The 24,381-nt window shown below is 37.2% G+C and overlaps 1 protein-coding gene across 3 annotated transcripts in view; it reads right to left on the bottom strand.

Annotated features, from left to right (window-relative positions):
* The window catches only part of LOC121415161 (receptor expression-enhancing protein 5-like), a 29,868-nt gene extending 6,370 nt beyond the window's left edge, over positions 1-23,498 (bottom strand). The window contains exons 1-5 of one of the 3 annotated variants that reach the window (XM_041608298.1): positions 23,244-23,498; positions 13,916-14,009; positions 5,871-6,009; positions 4,786-4,942; positions 3,821-3,841 (exon numbers count right to left, since the gene is read on the bottom strand). In XM_041608298.1, the coding sequence (XP_041464232.1) occupies positions 3,821-3,841; positions 4,786-4,942; positions 5,871-6,009; positions 13,916-14,009; positions 23,244-23,385 (553 nt within the window). In that variant the 5' untranslated portion in view covers positions 23,386-23,498. Of the gene's footprint in view, positions 1-3,820; positions 3,842-4,785; positions 4,943-5,870; positions 6,010-13,915; positions 14,010-15,130; positions 15,543-23,243 lie in introns of those variants that run through there. The other 2 variants (XM_041608300.1, XM_041608299.1) reach the window with 2 other exon arrangements.
* Positions 23,499-24,381: the final 883 nt, after the last annotated feature.

Here is a 24,381-nt window from a genome sequence, read left to right as displayed (position 1 = left end):
AACCTTATGTCCAAGTTTCATGAACTAGGTCCATATATTTTCTAAGTTATGATGACATTTCAAAAACTTAACCACAGGTTAAGATTTCGATGTTGATTCCTCCAACATGGTCTAAGTCAGCCATTCTCAATTACTTTTTTGGAAGCGCCACATTTCTTGTTGAGAATCGGTAATGCTCCACTATCCATTACGCAATATCAGCGGAGGGGGTCCAGAGGCCCCTGATGGGGGTCGAGGGGGCAGAGCCCCCAGAAGTTTTGGAATATGAGGCCTTTTAAATTGCCCATGCAGAGGTGCTGCAATTAATATCAACAGAAAAATACAAATGCCAACAAACTACACAATATTAATATTAAAAGTGACTTGTTCAGAACATACCAATGATACCACTAGTTCAGACTGTTCTGCACCAGATCTATTGGCTGAAGCAAGTGGCGTAATGGGTAAAAAAAATCAAGAGGGCTAGATATGGCAGCTGAAGTAAAAATATTGAACTTTTCAATACAAAAATATATATTTTGACATAATATTAAGATAATTCCACTCGTTCCCTTTCTTTTTCTTTCCCTTTCTCCTTTTTTTTTCTTGGCCGTGAAACACATGGGGGCCCCCATCTGTACCCCAGTGGCTAAAGTTACGTTCCCCGATTTTGCAAGGGCTGAAAATTAGGCGTTACACTGCCCTAGCGCCCCAAACTGCCCATCTTTCTCTACAACTCACGTGCAGTATTATTCATTCAGTTCGTCTTTAGCAAGAGTGCATGCAGACAATCACGGCAAGCAATACATCTGAGCATACATATATTTCACTTTTACAACTTCGGATTTCAATCGGCTCCGGAAACAAGGTTTCTGCTTGTTATGTCCCAAATTCATAATCTATTATGATCAGGATGTTCTTTAAATATCACATTATTTGATGTTTAACTCTTAACCAAAACTTGTACATAAACTTTGTAAGAATAAATAAAAAGGAGAACACCATCGATCCTCCATAATAGGGGTTATCGAGTGCTAAATTGGACAAAATTTGAGGAAATCAATTAGCAATTAAGTGTCAAGTAAAGAGTTTTTGTTTTTGATCACCAAATCCTTATTTCCAGGTTACTGGTAGATACATTTTTATTTCCCCAATTTTTCCTTATTTTTACTTTTTTTTATACCAACTCCCAAGCGCCACTCCGCAAGGCTCGGTGCGCCACAAGTGGCGCGCGCGCCACCATTTGAGAATCACTGGTCTAAGTTCATTGCCCCTAAATGACCTTTGACCTTGGTCATGTGACATGAAACTCTAATAGGATGTTCAGTAATACTTGATTAACCTTATGGCCAAGTTTCATGAACTAGGTCCATATACTTTCTAAGTTATGATATCATTTCAAAAACTTAACCTCAGGTTAAGATTTGATGTTGACGCCGCCGCCGCCGCCGTCGGAAAAGCGGCGCCTATAGTCTCACTTTGCTTCGCAGGTGAGACAAAAAACAGTTCTATGCTCAATTCAGTGATATGTAAAATGAGAGAGTTGATGATGTCACTCAATCACTATTTCTTTTGTTTTTTGTTGTTTGAATTACACAATATTTCAATTTTTATGAATTCGACAATTAGGACCCCCTTGCTTGAACCGCAAAATGTTGAAATACTGGAATTCCACGTGTTCAGGGAGGAATGAAACTGTTTCACATGACAATGACGGGAAAATCAAAATATTTCATAATAAAATACTAAAGAAATAGTGAATGGGTGATATTATAAAGTCCCTCATTTGCATACTGAACAGGATGTGCACATAACTGTTTTGAGACATTATAAAGCGAAACTTTAAAATGTAACTTTCTTATTTTACATCCGATTTCGATGAAATATTCAGTGTTATGCATGTTTGATTTTTCTCTTTCTATTTGAATCAGTTTTTTTGTGATAGAGTGGACTTGTCCTTTAAAGTATATAAAGTCATACTTGATTTGTGAAACACCCCCCTGATGTGTAAAAGAGATAAGCAATGCACCTTTAATACTGCATGCCTGATTCTAGACCTGTTCTCGAATTGAATAATTCCACACCCTCCACCCACATTAGTGCAAACACTTCGTCTCCAAAATCACTTTGGACTTTGCCTCATTTGACTACAGTTCATGTAGCTTTGATATAAAATCCTCTCTGATCTATTACGGTGTACAGTACACCCATTTACTGCGTACACGAAAACGACATTGTCATTTTAAATGTGCACTAGATAAAGCCAAGCACGTGGCATATTTTTTCATCCTCATGCGAAATATACTGGTCCAGGGGACATCAAGACCAACAGTTTGTTTTAATAATAGACCTTTTAACTGAAAAATCCCAAATCCTTTTCAGAACCCCTATTCTATACTGCCATGCAACTTTCAGAACTAATATATTTTTCTATCAATATTCTTCAAGCTATAAAGGAAACAGAATTTTTGCTTTCATTTGACATGTTGCGTGGTAGTAAATTGCATGTACAACAACTTTTAGCTTAATAACCAATCATAGTTTGATAGAATGAGGATAGTTGACAGACTTGGAATGAACTTAATGTTCTAAGCATAATCCAATCAAAAATATATACATTTTGACATGATTTACAAGTTGTACTGGTGTATGTAAACCATAATTTCACTTATCATTATTGGCAAATATTCCCCATATAATCTAATTATGCACTCAAGGTGTATTATGGTTATTTTCATCCTGTGGCTGAAGCAGCTTTTAAAATGGAAAAAAAAAATCAACTATCACCGTCATTTAAAGCCAAAGTCATTTTTTATTTTAAATGTACATGTACATGTAGAACAATTCAATTTAAAGTTGTATAAGATTTCAATAAATTGCAATTTTGTTGGTGGTTCCTGTATCTCTGATCATATTTTCAGGGAGAACTACAATTTTTGATGAAGTACCCGAACAGAGCTCCACAATCCCCTTCACTAATCCTTGTATGAAATTATTTTCATTAATCAATAATGGCCAAGATGTACATGTCTGTCAGGGCTTTAAAAATAGGGGAAAGGGTGGAGCAAATAATGTACATGTAGGGTACCAAGTACCCTCCCTCGGTCATTCATTCTAAACACATTAATGTGCAATGGACGATTTTGCATTCTTCTCAAAATGACATTGTCGAATGCCATGCAGGTAATCATTCTGTGTACTTAGGATAACCGACAATAATTTATTAAAATTTTAATTAATGTGTCAAATACCTCTTTTCACATCACTATTTGTTTTCTTTTTTTTTTACATGTTACACTTCAATTACATAACCATTATGTTTAACTTTTACGCCCATTTTTTTTTAAGCTTCTGCTTAAAACTCCAAATCAACCACAGAAATGCTGTGGCCTTCGATAACTATTATTTCAAAGCATGTCAGACGGACAAAGTACCTCAAAAGTAGTTTCAGCCTACCAGCATTTTTTTAGATTTCACTGCATCAAATTTCAAAGTGCGGCTACATACATCGACATAATTTACATTTTACATGCTGCATGTTCAGAGTAGGCCTTGATGGATCTATTTGTTCACTCCCTGCATGCATGAATCATTCACAGAAAAAATGCAAACGAGTGCTTGATTAATTGATAAAGGTGCAAACTACTGGATCGAGGGCTTTCGAAAATGCAATGTAATCTTGCATAATCTCCAATGAGCAATGCCATACAGTCCCATGTCGAATGATCAGAAGGAACATGCATGGTTTATAATCTCACGTAGATCTGTGCAGAAAACCATATCATCATAACCCATTCTGCCATTCATCAGTGCAGTTTTGAAGGTTCTATCATTTGCCTACCTTCGCTCAAACCCTTGAATGCTGGGGGAAGTCACACAATACAGCATAACATTATTATCATTAGGATTCATATACATAATCAGGATGAAACTTGGTAGTACTCGTGCATGCACCCATGCATGCAAATGGGTTGTACAGTGAAGCAAACAGGAAATAAGCCTCAAAGCTGCTTTCTTAATTAACATACTTTGCAAAACAAACATTGTTTTTCTGAAAAAATCTATTCCCATTGCATTAGAGTGAGATTCTTCCTCTACATGTGTGTACAGACAATTTAACTTTTGCTTGAAAAAGTGAGGAGTAAAAAAAAAATTCCCAATGTATAAACGGCACATATGCTAATTTTGATTTTGTCATCCACCTTTTATTTTCAAATTTCATAACTTGCCTGCAATGAACGGGTTCCACAGAGGGCAAATTCATGTAATCCTGAATCCTATAAAACTTTCATAAAAGGTCAAATGGGGCCACTCTTGGATTCACATTTAAACGGGTAATTTCTTACAATTTCTGGAAGCAAAACTTTTTTTTAATCCTTATCCGTGCAGCACATTGATTACAGTATGTTAATACAAATTAATAATCTAAGCTACAACTTTTTTGTTAGGACCTATCTGTTCGATTACTTGTTTGGATACTGTAGCTAAAGCAAGGCAGTGAAATGGCATTTAAACAACAGGGTCCCTCCAGTCTTATAAAGAGATGCGATTGATCCGATCGACCTCCACTGTCTGGAAATCCATCAATGTCATAATTTTTCCGAAAGGAAATTGGAACAATGTTCATTGTAAACAAAGAGGAGCTGCACGGAATTTCAAGTAAACCATTAATGTATGAATACACATTGTATCTAGAAGATATTATGAATAAAAAAAGCGTTTTTAGATGTTGACGTTGCTTGCTTTCCGTAGTTGTGGTTGATGGGATCAATCTGAACTCTTTGTGAGACAGGGGCCATGCCTTACCTTCACTCAACGTGGAGCTGGCGATATCTGTAACCTTGTCAAGCGAATCCTCGATCTCAGCCTGGTGCTTCAGGATGAAAGGTTTGATGAAGCGGTGGTACAGGAACTGAGAGCCGTTGCTTGAGATTGGAGCCATACACCATCCAAGGAAGGCCATCTAGGTGGGTGAATGAATGAATAGGAGAATTTAGTAAATCATCAGATATGCAAAACACCATGTGCATTAATAAGAACATGGGTGACTTGGGGGTTCAAATCCTTGCCCTGGTGCAATTTCCTTCAGCACGACATTGACCCACTAGGTGCTGCACTCAACCCAGGTGAGGCCAATGGGTACCCGGTACCGGCAGGAAGTAATTGCTAAAAAAAGCATTGAGCACCGGAATCGGTAATTTCTCCTCAGCAGTAACTCCCTCAGGGACGGACGAACAATCATTTGGGAAAGGTGTCCTTGGGGAGACTACCCCTTGGGGAGACCTCCAGGTAGCATGTGCTCCCAGGAAATTCCAAAACCAGAACATATCAAGGGGATTTGTCCTCGAGGGATTGCATATCATATTAAGCTTTAGCAATTGATCACAAGAGTGATTTCTATGGTTTTGTGTGTATGATCAATTGTAAAAAAATCAGCTGAGGATTAATCACTAGGCATTGTGTCACAGGATCCTCGTATAAAATGAGAAAATGTTGTTTCGTGAGGACATCTGAAATAGACACCAAAACACATTTCTTGCTTGCACCAATATGTGTGTATTGTGGAGATAATGTTTTTCCCACCATTGATCTAGACAAGTTCAATACCATAACTCTCATGGGGTGTTGCAAGAGACTTACATTTGATTGCAAGAAACTTGTAATTGATCACAAGCCATTTCTCCTAAAATCAATTGGAAGTCATGACTTTCATTACAAATTTGCAACTGATAGAGGGTCTGCTTCATACATCAACAGATATTGATTTGCTTTTAGCAAAAACAGATCAACATATATTGATTTGCTTTAGTTAAAAATTGATCTGTCCATTGCAAATATATTTCATGCAACACCCTCTAAAAAAGTATGTTTCATATTTTGAAGTTTATTACCTTTGCCAGATAGTAGAAGGGGAACCACGAGAGGAAGATGTCTGAGAAGAATTCGACCAGGCTGAATGCACTGTATACCACCCAGTAGGTCAACCATTGTGTATCGTCGTCTTTCTGCGTACTCTCAATGGCCTTCACACTGCACAGGAGAAAACCAAGATGTCAGAAAGGAAATCATAACATAGAAAAAACATTTATTCATTTTTATGGTTTTTTTTTCATAAAATATGTCAGAGAAAATAATTAGTAATGTAGGAAGAGATATTTTGAAACAGATGACCTGCCTATGAATCTCTTGGGATCACATAGATCTGCTGGACTTGGGTGAAATTAATTTCTTTTTTAAAGAAATGTTTCTGGTAGCAATTATAGGCGATGAAGTGACTTAGACCCAGTTTTCATCACAACTAGTTTTGGTGGAAACCAATCAAACGTGTAATTGGATATGGAAACACTCGATGCAGTCTTGGAAGCGATCTTGCAAATCGGTTCAAAAAACCACCTCCCGATTTGATTCATAAGACCACTTTGCCTCCCTTAAAGTGATTGGTTAACATCGGTTTGACTTTAAAAAAAGTCTGAGCTAGAAGGTCACACTTGTCACCTGTGTCCACTGTCCAGTATATGTTACAAAAATAAAGCCCAGAAAAAATGGCTTTCGAAAATAATTATTTAGTGCTTCAAAAATTGAAATTTAAAGTGACTGGAAACACCATCTTAATTTCATCCCATACACTTATGTGTACTATTTAGGCGTCTATAAGACGCCTATTTACAAAATCGGGGTTTGCCTTGTAGTTTTAGCTTTTCATTCTCAATAATGGTTGTTTTCAGGGTTTATGTTTCATCTTGGTTTGAGAATTTTTTGAATTGGCTGCTCACAAAGTTAAACAATACCTTTAATTACATGTAGTTAAAAAGCATAGGTGAGGACACAAACGTTCTCATGGAAGCTATCTTGGGCGGGCTACTCACAACAGCGTGTGTCGAATGCCTACGCTGCATTTTTAAACTTCCAATGAACGCCGAGAGCGTTTCCATAGCAACAAGATCACTTTCTGAGAAGTGGTCCCCAAAACCACTTTCGGGCGATCAAATGTAAATGCTAGCAAAGAAATCTTCCAAACAGGTTTTGAATGAACCAGTTTTATGCAAAAACTAGATTCAGAAAATTAGATGAGAACGGGACTTACGTGGGAGGGCAAAATCAATATGCAGCGAAGATGTTGTATTTGTTAAAAACTTATTTGATAAGATGAAGTTGACCAATTATTATATAATCCTTTATATGGCACCAATAAGGATGACCTCTAAACAGACCTGCCTATTTACATAATCCAGCCTTCCCAGAACAAACTACAAAGACCTAGAATCAATAAAAGATCATTCAAGCATTCACAGAGACCCAGACAGTCTGAATACACACCCAGTCTGCGCACACTGCATTTTACCTTGACTATACTAATATAGACCTACGAGTACTGATGTACATGTACATGATATCTGTGATTATGTCTCATTTTATGATACTACATGTGGTACAGTATCACTTGTGAATTACAGCTAGAGATGACATACATTGTAGTAGGCCCGTTTCGGGTACACGTGTACACGTGTACACGCACGGTCAAGTCAGTGCACGTGTACTAAATTCCATCACCGTGTACACGGTAGCATCTGCTGTTCTGCATAAACAAGCTCACAGCCTCACATTAAATCTTAGTTCTCAGACACTGCACATGTTTTAATTACTAATATGTCAACATATTTCAATTAATCCAGAGTGAGTTCACTTCCAAAATCGCCAATTTAATCCACATTGTTTCTGGAGACTCACGTTTTTGTACCACGAAATGGGTCTGCTCCGGTCTCAAAAGCTCAAAAGCGTTGCTCAATCACACTCAGAGTCAATTTGAGAATCACCAATTGCGATAGCGATCATCGCTACAACTTACGTGTTATACGCTCACACACAAGCCTACAAACAAACGCTCTTCAAATTGGCAACATAATAATGAAAATTAATCGATAACTTCAGTTACACTTATTCTGCAGCGATCTGTGCATGCATGTACGGTACAGTATACAAAATGCGCATTCAACGAGCGTCGGCGCTAGCTAGGGCCCTGCACTGATTTTCTTTTGCATTCTTTATTAATTTAATGCGCTGCTAAGCCGAGTAAACTTTTAATTTGCACCAATTTTTGTGGATTGATACTTCAAACTTCTCAGGTAAGCTTTAAAACCGTGACTTAGGCTATATAGACCCCTTTTTATGACATATTGATGCGGGTCCGTGTCGACATGAAAACAGAACTCGCTCTCACAGTGTTTACAACGTGTACACGACCGAAAAACACGCCGTGTACACGTGCATCAAAAATGGACTTTCAAAACGGGCCTACATTGTAGACCTGCATACATGTATAGAAGATCTTCCAGCGTATGGTAGTTGAGTCAAATGATTTCCATAGCTTTCTTTCCAGTGAAAAACATCCCTGAATTTTAAAATGTTAATTTTGACACATGTATCCGGCATTATGTGAGTATGAACACAGAAGTCGGCCTACATAGTTAGCCCAAAGCAGATCTCATACAGTATCGTACTGTGTAGGCTTTAATACATGTGTACATGTATGTACTGCACTATCATCTATTCCCAGGTCAGTGTGACAGTGTTGGAGCAACATGTTTATAGATGAGCCTAGATGACCTTGCCTCAGGTATCCAGCGTTACTAATCAACGCAATCCACCAGCTCAAATATACACCTTTAATGAGCTCAGTGCTGAATCACCCATGAATACATGTAGATCAATGATCGATCTATTACACATTAGCTCTCATAAATTTTTTTTTATCGTTATCAAAAACTGACAATAAATAAGACAAATAAAAAAGTACTTTTTCTTTATTAAACAAAAATAATCGACAGAAGAATTGTCACTCTCTCTCTTTCTTTTTCAAGACCCCCCCTCTCTCTCTCAAAAAAAAAACAAACAAACAAAACAAAAAAACGGGCAATTCTAAAGATCTTTGCACCTCTCAATATTGAATTATTGAAGAAATTTCTCCCCAGGGCTGGATGCAGAATTAAAATGAAAATTTTCTTTTGGTGCATAATAAAACCTACATTGTATCACACTACCACTCATTCTGTCCCCATTCAGTATTTTTGTCTTTCAAATTTCATTTTGCACCATTAAATATTTTCTTTGATATTTGTTCAACAATATTAATTCAGTGGCTAATAGTAAACTGTAGAAGCCAATATGATTAGTATAGAATGACAATCATAATCCATTTTACTTTTGTAACCTAAGCTATATGTATATACTAAGTAGCCTCCAAATTAGCATTTATTATTTTTAGGAGACTTTAACTCACAAGGCCACTATTGGCTCTATTTTACATCCTCCTTTTCATTTCTCATTCTACTATACACAGGCCTAATTATACACGAATATCATTGTATTCATTTTAAGTAGGGTTTTTTTTGCATGTTTGTATTTTTAATAAACTTGTTTATATATTGGATTTTGTTTTAATGGTTTAACCTTCCTGAATTAACTCTCAAACCATACTTTTTTTTCAATTCAGTTCAGTTAATTCATTCATTTCTAAAAAGACAATGAGTACAGATAATATACATAGAAATATACACTTCGAATATTGGACTGTTCTGTGTACTCTTTTGCAACTACATTGTAAACTACATAAAGTATAAAAGAGATGGACTAAATCCTAGACATGTATGTAAATCATATGTACTGTACCTGTACACTATAAAAACATTTTCATTATTAAATACAATTAAAACCAATATACATAATACTGTATTTACATAGTGAGATAAAACCACAAACAAACTACAGAAAGGGATCCTAAATCCCAGTCGCATGATATCATATCCGGAAATAACTTTAATCATATCAAAGTCACCTTGAGTCAAATTACCATTTGACCACAATTGCGTGGCAAACATGCAGTCCACCTACATGTAGTATTGCACGGCTGCACACAGATTCAAAGCACGATGTGGCCAGCGGGCTTTATATTGTGTACAAGCCTAGTACATGTACATTTGTAGGTCCATGGTACAAGCTACATGTACATGAACATACATGTTCATGTAGCTTGTACCATGAACCTACAGGCTACACATACAGTACACTCAAAATCTTCTTTCAATTTTGAGGACGAAAAGACTTATCAAAATCGTATAAAGCCAAAGCCATAAATACATTTTTTTCTTGGATAGCAAAAAACCACTGTGACATACACTCTTCTGTGAGTTTGGAAAAGGTCAACATGTATTATTATGTCTTGCTTTAAAACCCTTTGATCTTTTCAAACAAGCTTTTATACATACATGCATTCCTACCATATGATTTCTGTGGAATGTTATCTTATGTACATACTTGTCAATTCATATCCAAATACAATAAAAGAAATGAGGGGAATATCTTAAAGGGGAAGTTCACCCTGAAGAAAACTTTGTTGTAAAAATAGCAGAAAATATAGTAAAAAATATTGGTGAAGGTTTGAGGAAAATCCGTTAAAGAGTAAGAAAGTTATTAGAGTTTAAAATTTTGGATTTGTGACGTCATAAACGAGCAGCTGCCCCATGTGTTATGTAATATAAAATGTATGAATTTCAAATTTTGTATGGTTCCTGATGACTTAATTTTGTTTTCTTTTCATGATCGGGTGTGAAATGATTTGTCTATTGATATACAAAAGTTACAGTGAAAACCATTTTCAATTTTCTGAGAAAATGACATTTCATTGATTTTTTACCATTCGCTATGTAGGAATGCTGCTCGCATATGACGTCACAAATCAAATAATTAAAATTCTCATAACTTTTTAATTATTTGATGAATTTTTCTCAAACCTTCGGCAATATTTTTTATTATTTTTCCTGCTATGTTTACAATAAACTTTTTGTCAGGGTGAACTTCCCCTTTAAGATCAGCCTCTTAAACCTTCTTTCCTTGAGAGCTTGATATGAGGGCCTAGGCCTATGATATAGACCTCATTTCCCTTTAATTTACATGAAAGAGGTATCATGAATTTCATGGAAAACAGTTATCTACATGTATGACCTGTATGTAAAATGCAAACAGACTATTGGTATTAGAGTACTCGTTTTACCTGACCAAAACTGATAAAATGAGATCATAAGCACAGAACAAACATGTAGGCCTACATACATTATACAAGTATTCTCATGATAGTGATACGATGGCTAGCCAATCGTGGGGGGAAGAGGGGAGGGAGGAGGGGGGTAGAGGGAGGGGGGAGAGGGGAGGAGGAGGGGGGTAGTTCGATCGATACCCGGCCCTGTACGATAAATCTAAATTTTCCAAAGCAAGGAAAAATAGGGAAAGGAAAAAATTTGTTTTTTTTATCAAACCACCGAAAAATTTTATCTGATGACGTCAAATTTTGCAGACAAGAAAGAGAAGGAATCGAACCCCCTGATTAAATACCCTCGCTACGGGGCTGAAAGGGGTTTATTTTCTTCTGACAGACATTTATTAGATGAGGCTATTTAATATCAAAATGACTGATACTGCATCATTTAAACAAAGAAATGTACAGAATCATTAACCTGCACAGATGATCTACATTATGAAATAACTACATTTGGGGGGTGTTTCACAATAACTTAAGTGTGACTTAGAGTCGCACTTTAATTACCAGTTGCACACAGTATAGAAGACATCACCACATTGGTCTGATCATGTGCACGGGACGCGCACTACGCACACTCAGTCAGATTGCCCGCCGCATATCATGTGCGTGTCAGCATTTCAGTGCGACTAAAGTCATACTTAAATCTTTGTGAAACACCCCCTGATCCTTTTCATTTCAGTTTATTCACTATCATTTCCGGGGGGGGGGGGGTAAAAATAATGTCAAGAAGAATACATTATGCAAATATGTACAACATTATACAAAACGTTTAATCAGAACCAAGCAAGACAATACAATCTTTGTACAGATGTACTTATACATGATGTACTTGGACAAACAGTAGGAGCAAATTGCATGAGAAATGACATTCAGCCAGGATGTCATCATGAACAAAGTGCAGCCAAGCGAATCTGTACAAGATGGCCGAGGTGCTACCCCCATTCATCATCATCTCAGCTCTCGTATGAACTCGCGAAGGATATCGCTAGAACATTGGCTCAAGGTGAGCAGTCACGCCTCCATAATTAACTCCTCAAGATGATTTATAACCCATAATGCTGAACTCTGTTGCTCTCGATCACAGTCAGACATGCATTGTAATTGCCCACCGTCTATCCATGGAGACATGAGCTCCTGGTCAGTAGCCATAGAGCCCATTCTCAGAAGGGCCATCTGCACCAGCCTGAGTTTTGAAATTAGCGCGCTATTTCTGATCCGGCAAATTAATTATCGCGCTAGTTTGTAGGATTAATCTTGAGATTGCAATCCCAAGTCAACTTGGGATTATTTGCAAATTAGCGTGCTATTTTACAAATTATCCCGCTAATTTGCAGGTACAGAAGCACTCGGGATCACTGTGTCAGACCATAATGCATCGATGTCTCGCTCGAGCAGGAAACGCTCTTCTTGCGATGGTAGAGACAGGGTTTTTTGAATCTCGAGATCAATCGTGAAGAGGGCCGATCGGGCTAAAATCTCGAGATTGAGCAAACTCGGGCTGGTGCAGCACCTCCTAGTAATAATATACTTTCTTGAAATGGTTTCCCTAAAACCAGTTTATCAATTCAGAAGATCACTTTGCTACTGTTCTCATTCTAACCATCTCCTGAAAAGGTTTTTAGAACTACACGTACTTCAAGTAAAGCGATCTTTAAACACACTGGTATATAAAGCGTATATACATAGAGCGTGTTTTGATATTATCACATAAATGTGTTCAAAATCACGAAATAGGGGATAATAGAGGATAAAACGTGCAGGAAACATGTGTGAAGATTGTTTCCCACTGAACGGTTGTATCCTAACCTAGGCTTAACCCTTTGAACCCGATAGGCCGGAATACCGGCCTGCCAGAAAACACGCAAATACCCGATAGGCTGGTATCGGCCTACAGCCATGTGACTTCAAAAGCATGGATTCTAAATGTCAGGTGATCTTCTAAAATGACATCATCTTTCTAGTACGTGTAGGAATATTTAGTCGATAATTTCAGTCAATGTCGGCAATGATTTCGGAAGGATTTAGCTTAAAAAATGGCCAAAATATGCCACTTTTTTGTGATGCTCGTGTCGTAGGTGCAGTAATACGCGGCGAGTCACGTGCTTACTATGGGGAAGCAATTGGTATATCTCACTTTGGTGAAAACAGTGATTTTGAGCCCAAAACAGACACTAAATTTGATATTTCTGATTGTAGACTAGGTCTACGAGAAGCCAAACAACTTCAGCCGGCTCGGTCCGGGTACTAGCGGGGGAAGGTGCCGTTGGGTCTCGAATCATGGGGGATTGTATGAATGTAGTCGAGAAGTCATATATGTGCAAATAATTCAGGGTGTATGTCACAACCGCCCCAAATAATTCAGGGTTCAAAGGGTTAAACTAGTTTAATGAGCCAAAGCGGTATTGAAAACCAAATCGTGAGGTGGTTTTCCAAACTGGTTTGGAAGATTGCTCCCAAGGCCGCTCTTGCGCAATCCCAAACACCTTAAACTAGTCTCCACTAGACCAGGTTTCAACTGAACTCACTTTTGGACTGTAGTGCGAACGGGGTCATAGACATACATGTATCTCTGTATGGTCAATTCAACTTGTCCTAAGTACACTGGCAATATACTGCGTCATGCCTGCATAACAATTTTCTTTCTCATACTGTATATGCACAGTAGGAAAAAAATAGAAAGGATGAAATACAATGATTGTCTGAATATATTACCGGTATGTCAAAATCTTTTACAAATTTCGATTTTTGTATTTAAAATGCCAAATTTTTTGCTTGCTCGCTTCACTCGTAGGTTTGGTCACCCTTGTTGAACTTTCCCTTTAAGAAGAATAAATGTATGTTTACCTGCAATATGCTGGATAAAGGAAACCCAAGAAGCTGGTGAGAAAAGATGCTGCATACCCAACCACAAGCCAGATGCCTACCAGAGCAACAACACCTGATAATTGGAAGAAAAAAATATATACAAAATACATTTTAATACAGTACTCATTTGACACCGATACATGTACATGTATACAAACTGGAGCTACACATTCATTCTCCATTTATAGTGTTCATGTTCATGTAGGCCTATTCATTGATTTGATGCGGTATTCACATTGGAAATGGGCAAAATTGCCCGCTACAACACATTCGTATGGTGGCTCTGAAGTGCAGTCGATCACACGCGACTTCATAGCAATGAAAATCATGAACTTTACGAATACTGTAAGTCGTGATCGACCGTACTTCAGAGCCACAATACATTCGCCATGTGAACAAGTGAGAGTGGTCCATGTGAACAAGTGAGAGTGGTACAAATGAATATTTAGCACATACATGTATGAGGCTTAACCCAAATCCTGCACTTTGTCACTTCCATTCATACACACATTTTGGGATCGTTACTGCAACAAGTAAACAAACCTGTATATTGTCACTCATTCAATGAACAAGGTTATGATATAACTTTGTTCTCAGTTATACATGTATCTCCATGTGTGGCAAAATAAAGATGGCAATGTTTGGCTAATTTTCTCTTTTTGTTTGAAGCAAATGATTGATGTTTTTACACTGACAGTTTCCATTACACCTATTATTCATACAACTTGGCTCTTATTTAAATTTGATACTTTAAATCATTTTTTCATTAATTAAAAATAGAGATAAAAATATGAAAATTTTCTTGCCATATAACTTTCCACCAATAGAAGGCGAACACAAAATATGCCCAAAATTCAAGTTTTTGAGTGCTCTGGTGAATACAAAAATTATTCCCAAGTTACTAATGAAAAATAAATTGCAACTGTACGGAAATGAGTAATTTTGGTCACAAAAGTAATATTTTAATGATTTTTTAAAGTGTGTGCTCTGTACAACATTGGCATACCATAGTCCTACCTGTAGATTCCCCACAGGCAGGGTGGTAGCAGTGAACAAGTTTATATTGTGTCACATCTGGAGTACAATAAACATGACAGTAAAACCTGAACCTGTATGTCCTACAATGAAAGCAAAGTCCTAATTTGAAATCAAACCTGCTCAAAACATCACAAAATTAAGATCATCAGATGATACCTTGCACAGCAATCCTGATGTGGACTGGCTGTTTGTTCAGTTCTTCCTTCAGCTTCTGTACGTGTTCCATGTTTCAAAGATATCCAACAAAACACAAAAAACAACCTAGAAAAGAAACCTTGTTCCAACTACAGCTCTCCGCAAGAATCGGTACTACACTGGTAAATCCCTTGTTTTAATCCGCTTTATAAAGCCTCAACTGATTCCAAATATTGCACTGAATATCGGCCAAACCAGAAGCCAGATTTATATATCCATGAATATCCTGGCAGCGTTGACTGTTGCACAAGAGCGATTGCTACCGACCACGTATACAGGATATGCCAAACTCACGAGTCACTCCCCAAAATGGTTTCCCTTGGTCTTACTAATTCCTGTAGGACAGAGCCCTAGTCACCTCAAGTCAGCACATGCTAACCAAATCAGATAACAAGAGGAAAAACAACCTTAAAACCTGAAAGGTGATTAGCTTTGGCTCATTGTGCGTCAAAGCTACCAATCTTTTGATTTTTCTTCGATCAATCCAAAACCTTTGTTTGCTTTGAATATCTGAAGCCTAACACCCTTCTATAATAAAAGCAAGTTTGTAATCTCCTACATCTACATCAGACGGAACATTCAGATGCGAATTCCAGTTATCTCCTCAACTCCTAATGACCAATTACTACAAATGAAGTCTCAATAAGCAACAAGTTCCAACAGCCTAGTTATTCAATTAAATTGCTGGGTTTTTTTACTATGGCTATGTGTCAAGGACAATGGAGTGAATCTGAAGAGGCGTGACCAATTTACATTAAACAATGAGTTTGAAGTACGGCCATCTGTTGAATATCAAATTCCTTTAATTGATTGATTTGGTACCCTGTATCCTGCAACATATAACCTTCACATACAGCATAGGGATACTATTATAAACAAGCCCCCTTTACACAACGCTTACTGATTGTTCGTGGGGCAGAGTTTTAAAGTTCACTGCATTGATCATTACGTGCAATCGGTTGTAAAAATCAACTGATAATTCAATCATTACACTTTGTGTTAAGAGTTCCTGATATGGCAGTGCAGTGCCTTTTAAATATGCAAATAAATCCAGTCCAGCTTAGATATTGTAATATAATTTGATAGTTTAATATTATGCAGGTATCAAATACTATCCATCGTTTAATAGTTCAAAAGTAAAGTTGACTTGAGCACAATTTGCTGATGTTTCATTAATGTCTAGGGATGGCTGGGATGCCAGTTGGGATTGATCAGAGGGCCTGAAAATCACCTAGAATACAATATTTTGTACACAAAAATGCAAAAAACTATGGCCTAAAAATAAATTGCCAGAGCCTGAATTCAGGCTTTTGCCTGAAAACTGGCATCCCCGAATGTCGGATTGCAAAATATTTTAGGCAGTCATCTGCAATAATGGTTGTTCACAAAAGTTCATTAATTCTGCGCATATTGTACTCCTTTTTTATATATCTTAAAGTACTATTACATACAACCTATGGGTGTTCATGTATGTAGTTAATTAACATTAGGTACAAAGGCAGAGTGGATTGCCTTGTGATGTTTGCTAATTAAGAGCGAACAAATAGAATGGTATGGCAGAGTCTAGACTGGAGGCGACTTCACCTCGTTGACTGTAGGCTATGGTTCTATGCAAAAGAGTTTGCTGAAAATTGGACAATGATCAGAAGGTTACTGATCATTGGGACTGCAAAAATGCAGGCGTGTCGGTTTAATGATTAATGATTTAATCTATCCAAAATATTGAAATAAAAGTTGTCTTAATTTAAAAATGTCTAATATAACAGCTTTAGATATGTTTATTAGACCATACTGTACATGTATGGGAGCTTACACGTAGTCACATACTTGCAAGAAAGTGGACTAATAATTATTTCACAAACGGTATAGAAGGCTGTATGAAATTACACATTTTTACACATCATTTACCCTATATCAGAAAGCTTTACCATATCATTTTTCTCTAATATATAACCACTATAAATGGTGGATATGTGCCCAATATAAATACCCTATATTATTATTATTAATTTCACTTTTCCCTCTTATTAGTTACACGTAGATCTCTGTATTAATGGGATGACAATCTTGTATTATCACTTTGATTCATGTGTTTGTAGAACAAGAATTTACAGGAGAAAATACAGTCCATTTGTCGGATCATGTATGAAAGGAATATGAAGGTCTGGAGAAGGCAGACTACAGTATGTATGCAGTACTTATCAGCAGGATAATCTGTCCATTTAAGTGATTAAGAATTATAGTTTCATTCTTTTGCAGCGGAATTGATGCTCCTTTATGTATAAAGATATGAACCAAGTTAATTATTGACCACTTAACCTTGGTCAGTAGACAAACTAATAGTATGTACCGGTAGATACATGTAATTAGGCCTACAGTTAAAAGGTCATCAGTTCTTGTAGAAACAGAGATATTTTGATTATCATTGTCTCCAAGTTTCTCTAAAGCTATTTTTAAAATTCTGACACTCAGAAGGCCAACACTAAAACCTACCCTTTGAAATGATTCAAGTCATTAGCATATTTTGAAATTTAATACATTATTTCGTAACCGTTTATGAGTACCCCAATAAATTACTTTTGATGCAGATAATAATTATAAATGTCTATATATTGTATGCGCATCAGGCATGGATGGGGGGGTCAAGAATTCCCTCTAAACCCCATACATGTAGATAATTTTTGGGGATCGGGGGTCGTATAATTGGGAAATGATTCTCATAATCTCTGTGAGTGTTGGTTGATTGTGAGAGTCTGTGCACGCAGACTAGTACTAGAAAATAATTCATGAATCCACAATGACATCACCTTCACGTTTTAACAAATATTCTGGTTAAGATCCCAAATTTCAATAGTGGCATAACTGCGGGGGTGGGGCAAAGAAGACAACACAATGTGTATAAAGTCACATATTTCTTTGCACGGGAGAGAGGTGCACTGCTTGAGTGAACCTGGGATATGGGGAGTGAGTGAATCATGGGTTCATAATCAATGCAGTATTGCACAAATCCCTCAATTAAAGGGAAAGTTCACCCTGAAGAAAACTTTGTTGTAAAAATAGCAGAAAAAATAATAAAAAATATTGGTGAAGGTTTGAGGAAAATCCGTTAAAGAGTAAGAAAGTTATTAGAGTTCAAAATTTTGGATTTGTGACGTCATAAACGAGCAGCTGCCCCATGTGTTATGTAATATGAAATGTATGAATTTCAAATTTTGTATGGTTCCCGATGACTTAATTTTGTTTTCTTTTCATGATCTGGTGTGAAATGATTTGTCTATTGATATACAAAAGTTACAGTGAAAACCATTTTCAATTTTCTGAGAAAATGACATTTCATTAATTTTTTACCATTCGCTATGTAGGAATGCTGCTCGCATATGACGTCACAAATCAAATAATTGAAATTCTAATAACTTTTTAATTATTTGATGAATTTTTCTCAAACCTTCAGCAATATTTTTATTATTTTTTCTGCTATTTTTACAATAAACTTTTTGTCAGGGTGGACTTCCCCTTTAACTGTAGACTGCAATCACCCATACGTACAGTATACAGAACATGTAGACCTACATGTACATGTACATATTTACATACATGCATGTAAAAGCCTCTCCACTGTACACATGAAGCTAAAACCTCATCTCTATGCCCACATGGCATGCATGTGTCATGCATCAATTGTACATAAACAAAGGTTTAATACTTTCATATTTTTAATAAATAAATTAGATATTACATGAAAATTTATTACTTCATGACCCAATATCAGAGGATGTACACTGTAGCTTAAATTAAAAAGAACTGGATGTTTATACCTGTAGGCATATTCAATTGGCACAAGTTTTCTTTCAATTATTTTCATTGTTAAACAAAAACCCCACAATAAACAGGGCTCAATATTAGCAGTGGCCTGCGGAGGCCCGGGGAAACCAAAAATGAGAGTCGGGCCACCAAAATTATGTAAAAGCCCACACTTAGTGGCGTGGTTGGGCTACAAAAGATTTTAGTTAATTGTAGTGTTTTCTATTGTTTTAGGGCCACAAAAAATATGAAACTGATGATTTTAGTGGACTGATCGGGCCATCAAGAAAAAAAGGTACTGTGGAGCTTTGCAATAAACATGTTCTTCCGGTTATTTGCAAAATGCTTTCAAATTTTTTTTTTCCCAAGACAGAGATCACTGAGTGTTGCTACATGTAAGTATGATAGGTTGTACATGTAGGTTGAAAGTAAACACAAATTAAGAGGGCTACACATGCAAAACACAGTAATTTACTGTATTAAACACCTGTATAAATTCTGTGCTACTAGTACTGCATAAATGTAGGAGACAGAAAATGCCCTTTTCTCAAAGTCACAAAGTGGTTCATGAATAAGCGGCATGCTCTGTACACAGAATGAATGCCTTGTCATCTATCTATTATAGAGACCACAGAACTTTGCAATCCTTGTGTGTAGGCATGAGTGGGCAAAATAGTTTTACAGTACCTCATGAACTCTGTGAGTACAGCACATGTACATGTAGATGATCAAATCATACCCCTTTCATAAACCCATCCTCTAATTAGCCGCCTAAGAGTAATGCGGATAATTCAATAAAAATTGCGTTCACAAACTCCGAAAATAATCCGCACTATTTTTACGAGCGCCCGTCCTGGAAAAGGTGGATAATCGTCATGACAACTGCACACGCCCCCTCCGATGCGGGTTTTGTTGGAAAAGGGTGACCTTGTGACCGCACCATGGCAATTATCCGCATTATTTGGAAATGTGTTCATAAAGTCAAAATCTGGTCCCGATGCCACTATTATGCGGATAATTGCAGCATCAAAATAATGCGGATAACTCTGGTCCTCCTTCGATTTTACGACCAAATTATGCTGCTATTAGCCGCATAATTGGGTTTATGAAAGGGGTATCAGGGAAATGATGATTCACTATCAAACACAGAGATCTACATGTAGAATCAATTTTTATAAGCTGCAAACAAACACAAATTCTTATATAATCAATTTCATCTCTCTTCCCTCTGAGCTACGTGTATGTGAGAGCAAGCACACAGGTGCTCACAGAATACACTGTATCTAATAAACCGAAAGAGTAGGCCTATTATAAATTAATTTTGGAAAGCCTTTAATTACTTGATAATTTCCATTTCAAAATACATGTACATGTAGCTATGCTTCAATGTAAAAATTTAAAAAAAAATCACACTATGGCCTATAGATGTAAACTTGTTTCTTATACATAAATAAGCAATACATGTAAATGTTGGCATAACCTAAAGGCTGCAGCTCAATGAATATTGGAACCTTTAAATTCTGCAAATGTCTTGGTGAGATTCGAGACTGTTAGAAAAGCAATTGAGTAAGACAACAATAAAAAAGGGAGAGTTTGAAAAAGATAGAAGGGAAGAGGGGCAAAAAAAGTGGAAGGGAAGATGGAAAGAAAGAAAGGAAATAGAGAACTAGAAACAAAAAATATTCATGTACAAGGGAAGGAAATAGGCCAAATCAAATGATTTCCCAGGAATCCCAGCATTATGGCGGAAGTCATAAGACCCACTAGGGCATACCAGATCTTGTGCTTAACACGTGGTTTATTTGTGAACAATTTGAGGCTTACAAGTTGCAAAGTTGCACTGTATAAGAGAACAGTGCAGTATGGAAAGATACGAATTTGAGCCTAACTTCTATCCATATTCCAGTTTTTTATCTACCCTACATGTACATGTATATTCAGGGCTTGACATTAGCAGTGGGGTTGTAAAAACTTCTTTTTCATGATACATGTACATGCCCTCGATCTCAAGAAGAGTACACACACGGGGAAAAAACATCCTGTGGAGGGGGGTTAAGTTGTTCTTCTTTTCATAACAAGTGCCCTCAACTTCAACGTGGGGTGGTTGTTTTTTTCCAGGAGTACTTTAAAAAAAAAATTAGCTTACCAGTCTAAAATTTTCTACATTTTATTACATTTTACACTGGATCCTATGGGAATTCATAGGGGCTCTTTTATTTATTCCAGGGCTCTTGAAGGCTTATCGCGGGCAAAATTGCCGAGCCCACACATAATTTTTCCTTGATGTATCTTTTGGTGGATTAAACTAAATTTTTTTAAGAGCCGTGGTGTAGTGGTTCTGACTCTCGCCTTGAATACCATTGCAGTCTAGCGTCCTTTGACACAGCTTTAATCCTCACTTTCGACCCAGGTGCTAAATGGGTACCCGGTAGGATACGAAAGATTATGTAGTATGCCTAGCAATTGAGTCTTGGAAATCTTGTTGGAATGCTCCCCAGGAGTGGAGAAGGTGCATGCATTGTATCAGGGCATGCAAGGATTTAATGGCCGGGGTAATAATATGCTGTAAAGCGCTTTGGGCCATTATGGGAAAAGCACTATATAAAAAATAGCTAGTATCATTTTTTCTACAATGTCAGTGTGGGGGGGGGGTACTCGCATGCATTTATAAAAGAGAATTTCCTTTTAACTAGGAGCAAACAATTTTGAAGAAATTTCAAGTTTATGACACTTTTTACTAGATTACATGTAATGATTTTAATGTTTTCATGTTTTGGTAAATCCAACACCCCCCCCCCAAGTCAATTCTCTGGGGAATACACAAACAGTTTGTGATATAACATGAAAATATTGGTTGCCTGACCAAACTGAAATATCTTTAAATACACTTTATTTTTTATGAAGGGACAGGTGGTTTTTTAAACCGTTTCTTGCACGCCTATGACAAGAATGGGCTGGAACCTTCAAGATGCATGTACCTAATCTTCTAAAATTGAATCAAAGACTTTGCTTTGTAGGATACATGTGCGAGGGGGGGGGGTGTCCAGATACTTAAGAATTTTGAAGCCTTCTTTTTGGCTTTGGATTACACAAAAATATGTAAGCTAAGGCTATTCAATGATTGTAATCTTTTTCAGTTTTGTTCTCTGTAATGCTTTTAAAACTATTTATATACTAGAAAAACTTGATTTAACTTTCCGGCTTTTCAGTTTTTGTTTAAATACCTGGCCGTCGCAAACTCAGGAATAAAAATACAAGTCACTTTCGTTCCTTCCTGGTTTTTCTCCCTCGGGTGCTTTCGGAGATCAGCCCTATGGAGGCAATAGTATCCAAACTGATAAATTAGGGATCTAAAACGTTCAGCCCATTTCAATTTCAAGTATTAGATTCAAGAGCATAAGCCCCATTTGCTATTGGCTTGCTTGGCATTGGTTTGGACATATGAAACAATTGAAAAAAAATTGGTGCCCCTTTCATGCACAATTAATCCAATTTTGATATTTTTCTAGTACCGTACCCTTATATGCCTGAAAGGGCTTGAGTTCCTTTTGCGGCAGCCACCCGAAATTGAAAATAAAAATATCTTAAGCTTTTCACAACTTTTGACACTCATTCATGTCTTATAATTAAACCAGTCGATCATCGAAAAAGCACTGCAACACAGGTCACTCATCATCATGACATCAGGCATCCCGGGGCCGATTGCACGAAAGGGTCTTTGCAAGGACCGTCTTTCGTGTCGCCCATATTTTATGATGCGCCATGTGAAACGCATTTTAAATAAATCATCTGCAAACATGTTTCATTCGTCCGTTAAAATAAACAAAAATATTTGTTAATAAAATGATGTGATATATCATGAAATTGTATAAAATTTCATTTAAAAGCAAGCTAACGAATCTTATTCTTTATCATAAATTTCAGAAACACCCCGCTTATAGCGTATCATAAAAGATGGGCGACACGAAAGACGGTCCTTGCAAAGACCCTTTCGTGCAATCGGCCCCAGTGCCTCGGAGGCTCAAGTCTCAGATTATTTTTTGTGGAAATTTTGTTCATTCTAATTTAAGACTGATGAGGCTCAAAGGGCAATATGTTGTATTAAAGTTTTAGGCACACCACGATCTACAAAAGTAAAAGATACTCCTTGACATTTATGAGCTATGGACGTGATTTGCATGCTGCCTTAAGTTAAACGTAGGGCCTATCTATTCATTCACTCATTCAATTCATTCATTCATTCGCAATCATTTAATCCCGTGTAAAATATTACCTGCAACGTAATACGTCCTCTTGACTCCGGTCTTTTCTTCCAGCATAGCCAAGGCATCTGTGACGGCATTCTTCTCGTACAGAGCCTTCTCGATTTTTTCCCTCCAGTTCTCCATCTTTTGCTTAGCTGATTCTGAAGACATAATAAGACGGCGATTAAATTGTGGAGTGATATTCGTAAAAAATATTATTCGCAGTTGCAGGTCTTTTCTCAAGGGCGAAAGGGCGTCTTGGCTGAGAACAAAATTACGAGAGATGGCGCAGTTTAAAATTTCGCAATCGTTACCCTTGATAATACGTCGCTGTTTACACAAAGAAACAGTCCACACATCACAATCCAATCAGGTAAAACGCGCGCCAACTCATGTCAGGTGAGCTGAAAATGGGCGTGGCACGGAATCGAGAGGCGAAACCAGCGGTCAAGCCAATGATGCATTTATGTTTTCGGTTTTTAAAAAGGCTTACTGGTACTACAACGAAGATACTTTTGCTTTTCGATGGAAACAGTTCCCTTTATACTTCAATAAAGGTAGGGAGATGGATTGGAAGATTATTAGATATATACCCCCAAATCCCGCCATTGTACCCGGCCATACAGCTTTGAAAACTAAAAAAAATGAACCCATTGACAAAAAGTGTTGAAAATTTAAATAGAAAGCAACGAAATAAGATAATAGCTGAATTCGAGGCTCAACTCATGGATCTACCCCGGGGGGGGGGGGGGGCCACTTCCATTCACGAGTGGATACCATGCGCGACCATGGGGTCTCGAAAAGCACCCTAAACACGTAATTTCCATATTCTGAAAATGCACCCCTTAACAAGTATTGGCGTGTGAAACACTACCCTTAACAAGTATTGAAAACAAAACGATACTCTTGGCAAATATTCCCTGAAATGAACCCCTAAACAAGTACAGGAATGTTTTATTGTTACGGGTCCTTCGGTCGTCGGCTTTACCTTATTTGGTTTAGTACGACCTCACCTTCTACACCTCGCGCAAATAGGACTCTAAACACGTAGTATTGGGGCAAAAGGACATCCTTTATAAAACATTTTAATTTTGTTTTATCATCCCCGCAAAGTCGACCCTAAACACGTAATTTTCCTAGCGAAATAGATACCCTTTTTTCATTATT

Source organism: Lytechinus variegatus, chromosome 5, assembly GCF_018143015.1.
Source record: "Lytechinus variegatus isolate NC3 chromosome 5, Lvar_3.0, whole genome shotgun sequence".
Classification (NCBI taxonomy): domain Eukaryota; kingdom Metazoa; phylum Echinodermata; class Echinoidea; order Temnopleuroida; family Toxopneustidae; genus Lytechinus; species Lytechinus variegatus.
The sequence above is the reverse complement of the archived record's forward strand: the minus strand, read 5'-3'. Positions and strand labels throughout refer to the sequence as shown.